Below are 10,893 nucleotides of genomic sequence, written 5' to 3'. Positions count from 1 at the left end.
ATCTTTAAATCAATTTCAGTGCCAAAATGAAACAAAGTTTGATTATAAATATCCGAATAACTCGACACACCGTAATTATTACGATTTAAATAACGCGACGTTCCATCACATGGCTCCCCGCGCGCTTGCCATACGCGAATAACGCTTGTTCCGACCTGTAATCGGGTTGCACACACTCGGGCATGCGCAATATTAGAAAAGATCAGACGTGCAGCTTGAAACGTGGTTTACCATGCCGTATTGGCCCTATAGCCAAAGAATATAAGATGTAATGCTTCTACGTAGCCATCTCTAAGAACAAATTGAAGTATATTAGAATCAATACACGTCGATTACGACAAGAATAAACGTACTATATTATTATATAGCGAACGGTACAATACGACAAACCGAAGTTAGCGTAGAGAAAAATTCTGTTTGCTGCCTCTGCTTTCGCGCCGTAGAGATACCCGCTCTAGGTTGCGTTGCGCTACCTGGTGCCTCAACTACAGAACTACGACACCAACTTCAAGGTGGACAGTCGCCATCTTTTTTTTGGCAGCAGGCCACTTTTTAGCGGAAAATTTGAACGATCTAGTGGCGAATAGTTCGTACATCACATTAATAAGTCAACGGTAAGTTTCTAAGATTGATAACTAAATGCTGTGTCATATGGAGGGTTCAGAATGCAGCCAGTGACATAAACAAGGCAGTATCGCATATTTCCAAAATGGCTTTCAAATAGAGCACGAGCAAATAATTATGATCTGCGCTTCTGCGTTGCAGAATGGGACGAAAATGCGTCCGCTGGAGGAGTACACTTGTATCTGTTCTTTGACTTGCATCGTGATTGGACCACCAAAGCAGGCGGCAAACGTTCAATTTCAACAACACGTGATCAACTATCGAAGGACAGGAACGCTTAAAAATAATGATAGATAATCATATCTTGCGGCCGGACGAATGCTGCCGCTTAAATACACGGTTCGCTCTTAAAATTGCAGTAAAGGAATAAAAGCAGCAGTATCATCATTGCTGTCGTTGATTTAGGTTATGTAACAGTACTTAGACTTTTTTTCTTCCCCTTCATATATGACGGAGTTGATGTTTGTACCACTCTCTTATCTCTTTGTTAGTCGCTGTGACGTTCAATCTTACGAAAACAATACGACGCGAAGAACATATTGAGATAATTCTAGTCAATTGGTATCATGTTTCGTAGAGTTTATTACTGTAGAAATTTGGTCAATGTCGCGTTTTTATCAACAGAAACAGCGACAGTGGTAAAGCAACAAACGTCGGTAAATATTAGGGTGAAAAAAAAAAAAAAAAAAAAAAAAATACCTGCGATTAATCTCCAAAAATGTTTTGATTGATTTAATTCTTTGTTATTCCACTTTTTCAGATTCAAAAATTCAGGGAACGACTGAAGAACGACACAAGTCGCGGTATATTGACTGATACTTTTGGAAGACATCACACTTACCTTAGAATATCGTTAACTGAACGATGCAACTTGAGATGTAAGTCGAGGTGTTTACCTAATCTATTACCCAGTCCCAAATTGGAGACCTGTATTTAATTTCCACTTACATTTTTTAATGGTTTTACATATTTTTTTTTTACAGGCACGTACTGCATGCCTGCCGAAGGTGTTTCATTGACAAAGAGAGACGGCATTTTAACTACAGACGAAATTGTTCACATTGCAAGTCTCTTTGTCAAGGAAGGTGTCCAAAAAATACGTCTTACTGGCGGCGAGCCTACAGTTCGTCAGGATTTAGTAGAAATAGTTGGTAAGATACCGAATCATACTAACTTCTGATATAATACATCGATGTTAGTGATTAAAAGTTCATTTGAAATAAACAAGAATGTTGAATCATGATTTTACTCTTTTCACAGGTCGTCTGAAAGAGTTAGAAGGTTTGGAACAAGTAGCGATAACAACAAACGGGTTGACACTGACGCGGCAGCTATCGACGCTCCAAAGAGCTGGTCTTGACGGACTCAACATTTCCTTGGACACTCTCAAAGAAGATCGTTTTGAAAAGTTCACTAGAAGAAAAGGGTGGCCTAGAGTCATGGCAGCTATTGACTTAGCCGTTCAGCTAGGATACGATCCAGTCAAAGTGAGATGAATTATTACTGCTAACAATGTGATAATTTTTTGAGTTTAGTTATCTATACCTGTGTGCGTCGTTTTTCTTGTTTTTTCAATTTATAGATAAACTGTGTTATCATGAGGAATTACAACGACGATGAGCTGGTCGATTTTGTCACATTTACCAAGGACAGACCTATAGATGTACGCTTCATCGAATACATGCCGTTTTCAGGCAATAAATGGCAGCAGAATAAAATGGTTTCGTTTCAAGATATGAAGGAAATGATAAGAAAAGTGTACCCTGAGTTTAGAGCTCTTGAAAATGGTCCCAATGATACATCGAAGGTGAACTAGATGTGTTAAAAAACCTTTGATTATTCACTTTTAGTTACTAGTCTTTCAAAATACGAACTGAAGTAAAATACAACTTGAAATTTATTTAACATTCAAACTGGTGAACCAGAATTCGATATTTCACATTCGAAACACCTTTCTTTTATGATCATTAAACTTGAGCAAGTCATGTTTTCTGCACAGGCATACAAAGTACCCGGATTTGTGGGTCAAGTGGGTTTCATTACATCGATGAGTGAGCATTTTTGCAGCTCATGTAACCGATTACGCATCACTGCAGATGGCAACTTGAAAGTATGTCTATTTGAAGGAAAAGGCGAAGTTTCATTGAGAGATGCACTTAGGAGTGGAGCTTCTGAAGAATATTTGCGCGAAATTATAAGCGGGGCAGTATTGAGAAAAAAGAAACAACACGCAGGTGTGTTCACTTCAGAAAAAATAGAAAATGCGAATTTAATCTGAACTCCCTTGGTATAATCACCGTTTATTTCACTCAGTACGAAAGGAAACCTGAAATTTTTTCTCTATTTCGCTCTCAGATTCTCGTAATACTAATCTAGCGATAACGGTCACGTTAATATCACTTGTGTTACAGGAATGTTCAATCTTTCCCAGATGGAGAATAGACCTATGATTCTGATCGGCGGTTAACGCGAGGCAAGTGAAATAGCTGGTCTCTACCCTATTTCCCACAAGAGACGTTATCGCTAAATTATAAACATGTTTAATAAACAATACAAAAATACCAAGCTACACACAGCTAATCACAACATCATCAATTTTCACGGATTCATTTTTAAATCCACATATCAATTACAGATCACCTTGAAAAACACGTGTATTCGGAGAGGCATAATAATCGCAATTGGAGTTCAAAGTACAAGGGCAATATCCACGCAAGAGAAAGAAGCACAACAAAACTTTCTGCAATTCGACAGTTTTCCACACTGACTCACGTAGATACGAAAAGTGGAAAAGCCAGCATGGTGGATGTGGGTGAAAAACAAATTAGCAATCGAATAGCCAAGGCTAAAGGATCAATTTGTGTGGGGGAAACTATTTGCAGATTAATAAAAGAGAATAGTTTGCAAAAAGGAGATGTTTTGACAGTCGCACAATTGGCAGGAATAATGGCTGCTAAACGCACTTCAGATTTGATACCTCTTTGTCATCCATTAGCTTTAAATTACGTTGATGTGCGCCTGACATTGAACGAGACGCTGAACGTAGTAGAAATTGAGTCGGAAGTACGATGTACAGGAAAAACGGGAGTTGAAATGGAAGCGTTAACGGCTGTTAGTGTAGCCGCACTAACGATATACGACATGTGCAAGTCTGTAACTCCCCGATATTCTATGGTTATATCTGATATTTGTCTGCTTTCAAAAACTGGAGGGAGTAAAGGCAATTTTAACAGATAAGATCTCGAAATCGATGGTTCAGATTGAAGTTTACAAACTGATCGAAGAAAATCCACATTCTCTGTATACTTGTTTATTATCATTGTTATTCCTTAGCTGCTGTTATTCTAAGGAGTACGATTAACTTACCTTAAATTAAAATTTAATTTACAAGTGCACTAATATTATCCTCATCAAAGAATACAGTTATAAGTCAATTTATTTTTTCTGGACTGAAACAGGTATCGAATTATCGCAATTGCTTCACGCAAAATATGATCTACTTTCTGTAGTAATTTGGAAATGCATTTACGATATAGTAAAAATATGAACATAATGTTTTAAATTGAACTAGCTCTTGAGTATTACGAGGAAAACAAACGAATCAAATTGTTTTTGCTGGCAGAGATCAATATTGATTTGTTAATAAATAAAAAAAAGATTTATTTAGTTGATAAAAATTCACGAAAATTGTTGTTGCATTATTTAAGCTGATACACACCTATACGTATATCATTGTCAAGTTAAATATATTTTATATATTTTTATACTCCAATGTTATACTTTATATTGAAACGTTACTAGAAAATATACTATTATATATATATTTTAATAATGGCATACTAAATTTGTTTTGAAGTCACGAGCGTCTATCGTTTCATAATTATTTCAATACCTAGCTCCACACATTCTTCTCCCTCATTTTCTAGCCTGCTTGCAACACATTGAATGCAAGTTCTCTTCCCGGAGGAGACACAATGAATACTTACTTTTGGAATCTATTCCAGCGCAGTATCTGTCATCTTCTGCTCTAATTTATCTCAAGTATTTTGCACAGATCAAGGTAATTTCCGTTTCGTAGGTTCCTCGTGCACTCGAACTTGAAGAGTCGAACGAGGTCCACACTTCCACACATTCCCAGCTTTATCAAGAATACTCGCACTGGCAGTCACTTGATATTGTCCGCCACCGCTTCCGCTTGTGCTACCTCCACAAACAGCAGCTGCCGCCCCAGGACTTCCTAAAGAGAGTAGAAACTCACAGGCGAAGAAGTCACGGTGAGGTATCACTGTTTGCTGCAGTTCGTTCATATTCGTATCCTGTAAGCAACAAGCAATATACAATCATCGTCACGATTTCACTAATCAGGTAAAATTTGGAGTAAACAAAATCGTACCTTTTGATCTATGTTGATTTTTGATGGAGGGGCAGTGGATATGGAAATGCAGACTGCAGCGACGGACCGAAACAGAGATGCACGTCTGCCGTGTCTCAGTACACCCTCAACTTTGAGGGCAAGCTGGCTCCCTTGAGGTAGAGAAACGGGCTCACCAAGAACACGAGGTTGTGGAGAAACGGAGAGCTTCACGCTGGTGGCCTGCAGTGCTTGGAAAAAGTAACGGGGCAATGGAAGCCTGACTTTACCCCCAGCCAGCAGCGTCACCTGCGCTATTAAACACCCGACTCTTACGTGACTAATCGCCCCTCCTTCTCCGTCGCCTTCTCTACCACAGCTCGGCGCCAATCTGTACACTTCTGTGCAACAGCGTGCCAGTTGTCTCATCTCAACGGATTCACCAAAATTAAATTCGGTTTCGTTAGGCTGACACATCGCTGCTCCGACACCCCCACAGACTCGTTCTACGCTATTTGCCATCAAACGACACATTTCTTGCAAACTGTAGCGTTTTCATTGAGGAATTTTAACAAAAAAACCTGATTGTTGAATCAGGCAGGATTGATAACCAACATCTTCCCTTACTTTTATTCCTTTTTCAAATTCAAGGACTACTTTTTGTTTTTCTTTTTTGACGAAAAGTCATATTTTTTAAAGCAATCGTCTTACATGACTGTGAAACTTTATTCATTTTTGTAAGCGATGATTTACTGATTGTAAATGAATACTGAAATTTCATACACTTTCAAATAACTATAATAAATAGAATTTTTAAATCAGAAAGGTCATTGTTTTCACTTGCGTAAGCAAGATTTCCGGCTACTAGGCTTGTTAACGCGATTTTCATATAAAAAGGATACGCTCTGATGTTTGCTAATGATCCTGGATCAGCGTCAAAAGCAGATTGATAAAGCTTTTGGTAATTCTCTGCGCAATTCCTCAACTCTTTTGCAGACTTTCTCAGCTGGTTGAAGGGAAAAAATACGTTTCTTATTAGGCAAGATAAATTTTTTTTACCAAAAATAATGCGATTGATATTCACCTGTTGAGTAACACGTCCAAAACGTTGCAAGTCATCTCTAGTGGCTAAAACAACTGTGGCTGCAATTGCTGGTGGTGGAGCAGTACACAGAGACCTGCGACCAACAGAGATATACTGAGTCAATATCTAAATTAATCCATGTTGGCAATAAATTACGTGTCACAAAATGCGTCTTTGTCACAGCGTAAGATTTTCACAGAATGCAACATTGACCTGCAGGAATGTAGAAGCTGCACCATACACTGAAGAAATTCACATCGCAATTTTGAATACTCGCTAGCGAATTGTAGACTCCGTAATGGTGTGCTGGCTGCTTTAAGGGATGCACATGCGCTAGCATACCGGGCAATTGCTCCATTTAATCTTTCAACTGTGCCCAGTTTTTTCTTGACTCCGTCGCTCTCTTTTGGGTCGTCCCTGAATTATAGTAAGCCACAAACAGTCAGTTCCGTTGTAATTTAGAGAATAAACGAAAAAATGGAAATTTGTCAATTGTTAATTGATACTTACAACAGATGACTCTCTGCGCTGGTGACCAAGTAAAGACCGGACAGCCAAAAGTGTAACTGTTCAGAAGCGACGGTTTCCTTAAGGCTTTGAAATATTTTTGTAGACACACTATGGTGGCCGTACCTCGCAGCTCCACGAGCGATGCGGTATTTTGCCCATCCGTCAATGCTAACAACGACTTTCTCGATCGCTTTCAAACACTCTGCGTTCCACTCGTAACCACCTGCCACAGTTTGGAACAGTAGAGTGCACAGCATCACCTAACAAGCAAAAGATGTTCATTTCGAAATTCTAACAATGCTACTGCACTTAAGGGGAAATCTACGAGCAGAAATCCAAAAAAGTGGGTGAATTTGGGAATTTATTTGGAATTTGTTTTAATTAAGAGCATGTAGATTTGATTGATTTAAATTATTTTTTTTTAATTACAATCAAATGGAAGCATTGTTATTGATAATAACATCAACCATTTCGCTTAATGACATCTTTTGCAGTGCCGATAATATTGCAAAAACGGCTGATCCGATGTATCATAAATTTCGAGCCAGCATTCTTGGATAATTTATCCTTTTTGCCATAACTGTAAATTTCTTTTTTCCTTTGTTTAACAAAACGTCAACCTTTCGTAGTTGAAATTCGATTTTTCGTAGAAAATTTCAAACTTTTTTTGTAATCAACAAATAAATATGATGATTATAAAACAAGTTGGATCGTAACAGAGAGAATAAACTATCCAAGAATACTATCCCCAATTTTGAAGTAAATCGGTTCAGTCATTTCTGAGATATAGTCGCTAATTGTTCGTCGACACTGCAAAACATATCACGGAGCATAATTGTTTACACTATCGTCAATAAAAATGCTTTCTATTACTTGATTTTAGTACAATAAATATTTAAATAAAGCTCGATCTACATATTTTTCAACAAAAAAAACCTCAATTCAATTAAATCATTTTCAGCAGCTTACTCGTTACCCTCTCAATTAAAATATCCATACACCCGGAACTTTTCGCTACCTTTGTGTGAACGTGAGAAGTTTGTTCAAGCTTTAACAGAATGTCAGGAAGGAGCGGAAGCAACGCATTTTCACTCAAACTGCCTATAGCCCCCAATGCTTCGCACAGTGCCACAGTTTGACCCTTGTCTTGCCCTCCTTCAGTGTTAGCATTTATCAGAGTTGATCCAATGGCGTCAACGAATATGGGGCAATGTTTCGGATTAGCCTCACACAGCTTCACCGTTGATCGCAGGCATACTTTTAACTGGCGCAGATGACCCTCGTCCAACGCCAACAAAACGATCAGCGACTCAAGGCAAGACACCACGTCAGCATCTCCATACGCCGGCAAACCTTCTTCGTAACTAGTTGAATGTAAAATCGTTATTAATCACAGTTTAAGCATTTACGAGATTTCCTAATAAAGAGATAAAGTGTTTGTTTACCAGTAGCAAGCTACTCTAGCCAGGATTGTAACTGCTTTAACAGCAACAAGAAGATCAGGTGAGTAACATGCATTGACACACAGACAGAGTAGCGGGCTATCTTTCTCCATATTAGCGTCACAGGTTACCGCACTTTGACTAAGTACCTGTAATTTTTGAAAATTAGTTTTGAGCCTCACAATTGATTGCACTTGAACTTTTTTTGGAAATAACTTTCTTTGCAAATGTTCAAAAAATATGAAAAACATTACATCACCTCTATTACATCCAAAGTTCTAATTAGAAGACCAGAGTTAACAGTTCCATCTTGTAACAGTGTTGTTGTGCTATCTGTAACAGGAAATAAATATATCAGACTTATTGGCTAAACTTAAACCCATAGAATTTAGGATCTCCATAAATGTCAGTTTTAAAATTACATTACTTCTCATCTACATCCAGACTAATCCACACGTAAATCGAAGATAAAATTTACTGCCTTGTTTACTTCTTCATTTGCTCGATCATCTTTAATAATCCTGAATCACTTCTGTCACGAAATATAATTTGTAAAAATTTATCGAATAACATACCGATCAGACTTGTGAGTGCTCCCTGTGGCCAGAGATGCGCACCTCTCCTAGCCAAAGAGTGCAGAAGATCGAGAGCATGGCGTTTAATGAATGTTCTTGGGTCGTCGTGTAAGTAGCGTAATAGCAACGCAACTTGTTCTGGGACGTCTACTAAAGTGGCAGACGCCAGCGTGGTCAAGGCGCTTAATGTTACCCTTACAAATTCCACCGCTGGGTAACTTCCCAGTAATTCCATGCACAAGTCATTTACCTGTGTGTCAATGAAAACAGAGGAAATAAACGATTATCGGACAAAATATTTTGGATACAAAATTTTGCCCATTAACTATTCTGATGTGAAAACAAGAACGATGTAAGATTATTAGTACCATCGAAGCGGTTGACGTATCGTGATGCATGTATTGCAAAATTGGTATCAACTGTAACTTCATTGTAGCAGGAGTAGCTTGTCCTCTAATCATGTCCGATATCTTACTGCACATTGAAACTGCAAAGAGCTTCGATTGGGCGGCAAACATCTGGGCAGCATAAATTGCAGCTTCAACTTCGACGGAGTCGTGAGAATCGAGCGATCTTCTTATACTGTGATGCACCTTCACAGAATTCACAATAAATTATTTATTTATTTAGATCAACGAGCATTAAATGTCTTTTAAGAAAGATAGAATATACAAAATATTAAGATAGGTGAGGCATTTACAAGGAAACTTAGATAAGGAATAATAAGTAAAGGTCACTAACTTTAACAAACATTTAAACGTAGTATTATGAAAGTAATGATGATATCGTAAAATAGATGAAAATAAAAAGTTTACAGATTTTGGTTTAAATTTAGGACTAATAGGTAACATTTTGGCTATCAAAAAATCTTTAAGGCTTCACACAAAACGTTTTTTCCACTATTTTAATTGAATTAAATTTAATAAGGTAATGTTTAATTTTCTCTACTCTTTGTTATAAATAACTCTACGTAATTGGACATGCATATTAAAAATTGTTGTATGTTTTTACATTTTTTATAGCACAATTTTTTATACTTTAATGGAAGTCATACTCGTGTATAATAGATAAGTGAATGAATGACAGTTGCATAATTACCTGTTGTCTTTCTGGTATGATCCCGGCAACACTGCCTAAGGTACGCAGAGTAAGCGCTCTTGCAACTGGATCGTTGGAATGAATAACGCTAAAAATTCGTCTGACAAATTCATCAACATTAAGAATTTTGTCCAAGTGTTTTTCGCTTTGTTGGCAAACCCTCAATACCCAGACGCGCAGAAAGTTGCTGCCTATCCGAAAGACGTCAGCCAACTTGAGCAGCGAAGAGTTTATCAGGATTGGAAAAGGATATTTTTCGAATAGGCGGGGAAATCGTACGATAGCTTCGCACTGCTCCCCTATCTTGTTCGACCGAAGACCTAAAACATTAAAACTTTGTCACAGGATGGTCAGATTTCCCGAATAGTTTAGAAATTTGAATTTTTAATATTCCAGTCATTCGGCCCGTTAAAGGGTTAAGATTTTTTCATCTGTAAACACAAGCTGTTACTCTTATCACTATCAAGTGTTCGACAATTTATTACTGACTTGTTTGAAAATTTCAATCAACTTTAGCATTAAATTTGGATGCTATAGAGTTTTATCTATGTTGAATAAAAATTCCGATACGAATTGTTCTGTAATAACACCGAATATCTGTTTGAAAACCAGAAATGCATAAGCTAACCTCAAATTCAATAACACGTCATATCCCGGCGAAGATTCTAACATTTTTGAGCATTCGAGTAGTCCTACAGGAAGTAAGATTGAGGAGAATATTAAGACTACGAAGATGCTGCAAATTTAGTTAATCTTCTGCCTTACCATCGAAATTCAACGTGGTAGCTTTGACATTCAAAGTAGTTAACCTACAATTTTGATTTTGCAATTACCTTTATCCAGCTCGATTAGAGCTGAATTTGCATCTTGCTCCGGCTCTCCTAAACCTGTATCGTTGAATGCGTTCATCCTCATGCCGATCATCTTACAAAATGATGTATTTTATTTCAGTTTTATAGAAATTAAAAACGTTTGCTCTTTTCCGGCACTATCCAAATATGTTTACTTCCGCAGTAATCTGCAGTGAGTACAAAATATAATTACTACCCGTAAGATCCCTAGGCAATTTTCAGTTTATCGATATGGCTCGAAGTTTGAATCTCCAGAAGAAGTGATATCTCCATATAGTATAAATATTATGTTTGCCATTATCTAACGGTCCTAATTAACTAATTGCTTTTCGATATTCCGTTTTCAAAGAAACAATTC

At 37.5% G+C, this 10,893-nt stretch overlaps 2 protein-coding genes across 3 annotated transcripts; one reads left to right on the top strand and one right to left on the bottom strand.

Moving 5' to 3' along the window:
* The first annotated feature begins 837 nt into the window (after nt 1-837).
* LOC124186354 (molybdenum cofactor biosynthesis protein 1) lies at nt 838-4,487 on the top strand. 2 transcript variants are annotated; one of them, XM_046577981.1, is made up of 8 exons: nt 838-1,280; nt 1,385-1,502; nt 1,608-1,775; nt 1,885-2,111; nt 2,207-2,431; nt 2,624-2,858; nt 3,036-3,097; nt 3,260-3,393. In XM_046577981.1, exons 1-7 carry the CDS (start codon nt 1,191-1,193, stop codon nt 3,089-3,091), a joined length of 1,119 nt encoding a protein of 372 aa, XP_046433937.1. In that variant the 5' UTR covers nt 838-1,190; the 3' UTR covers nt 3,092-3,097; nt 3,260-3,393. The 2 variants fall into 2 exon arrangements, with proteins under 2 accessions (XP_046433937.1, XP_046433936.1); XM_046577980.1 differs by lacking the exon at nt 3,036-3,097 and having other exon boundaries at nt 840-1,280; nt 3,260-4,487.
* LOC124186353 (integrator complex subunit 7) lies at nt 4,463-10,683 on the bottom strand. Its single transcript, XM_046577979.1, has 13 exons — nt 10,518-10,683; nt 9,685-10,004; nt 8,955-9,179; nt 8,587-8,836; nt 8,271-8,344; nt 8,015-8,160; nt 7,588-7,933; nt 6,570-6,829; nt 6,273-6,476; nt 6,060-6,153; nt 5,878-5,981; nt 5,018-5,519; nt 4,463-4,940 (listed from the first exon to the last, which is right to left on the bottom strand). Exons 1-13 carry the CDS (start codon nt 10,606-10,608, stop codon nt 4,680-4,682), a joined length of 2,877 nt encoding a protein of 958 aa, XP_046433935.1. The 5' UTR covers nt 10,609-10,683; the 3' UTR covers nt 4,463-4,679.
* Between the last annotated feature and the right edge of the window lie 210 nt (nt 10,684-10,893).

This window comes from Neodiprion fabricii, chromosome 7 (genome assembly GCF_021155785.1).
Source record: "Neodiprion fabricii isolate iyNeoFabr1 chromosome 7, iyNeoFabr1.1, whole genome shotgun sequence".
Classification (NCBI taxonomy): domain Eukaryota; kingdom Metazoa; phylum Arthropoda; class Insecta; order Hymenoptera; family Diprionidae; genus Neodiprion; species Neodiprion fabricii.
The sequence above is the reverse complement of the archived record's forward strand: the minus strand, read 5'-3'. Positions and strand labels throughout refer to the sequence as shown.

Coding starts and splice junctions, on each gene's coding strand:
- LOC124186354 (XM_046577980.1), top strand. CDS start 1,191: ATGTTTCGTAGAGTTTATTACTGTAGAAATTTGGTCAATGTCGCGTTT. Junction 1,776..1,884: donor GGATTTAGTAGAAATAGTTG/GTAAGATACCGA, acceptor CTCTTTTCACAG/GTCGTCTGAAAGAGTTAGAA. Junction 2,112..2,206: donor TAGGATACGATCCAGTCAAA/GTGAGATGAATT, acceptor TTCAATTTATAG/ATAAACTGTGTTATCATGAG.
- LOC124186353 (XM_046577979.1), bottom strand. CDS start 10,608: ATGATCGGCATGAGGATGAACGCATTCAACGATACAGGTTTAGGAGAG. Junction 10,005..10,517: donor TCTAATCGAGCTGGATAAAG/GTAATTGCAAAA, acceptor TTAATGTTTTAG/GTCTTCGGTCGAACAAGATA. Junction 9,180..9,684: donor TCATACCAGAAAGACAACAG/GTAATTATGCAA, acceptor AATTCTGTGAAG/GTGCATCACAGTATAAGAAG.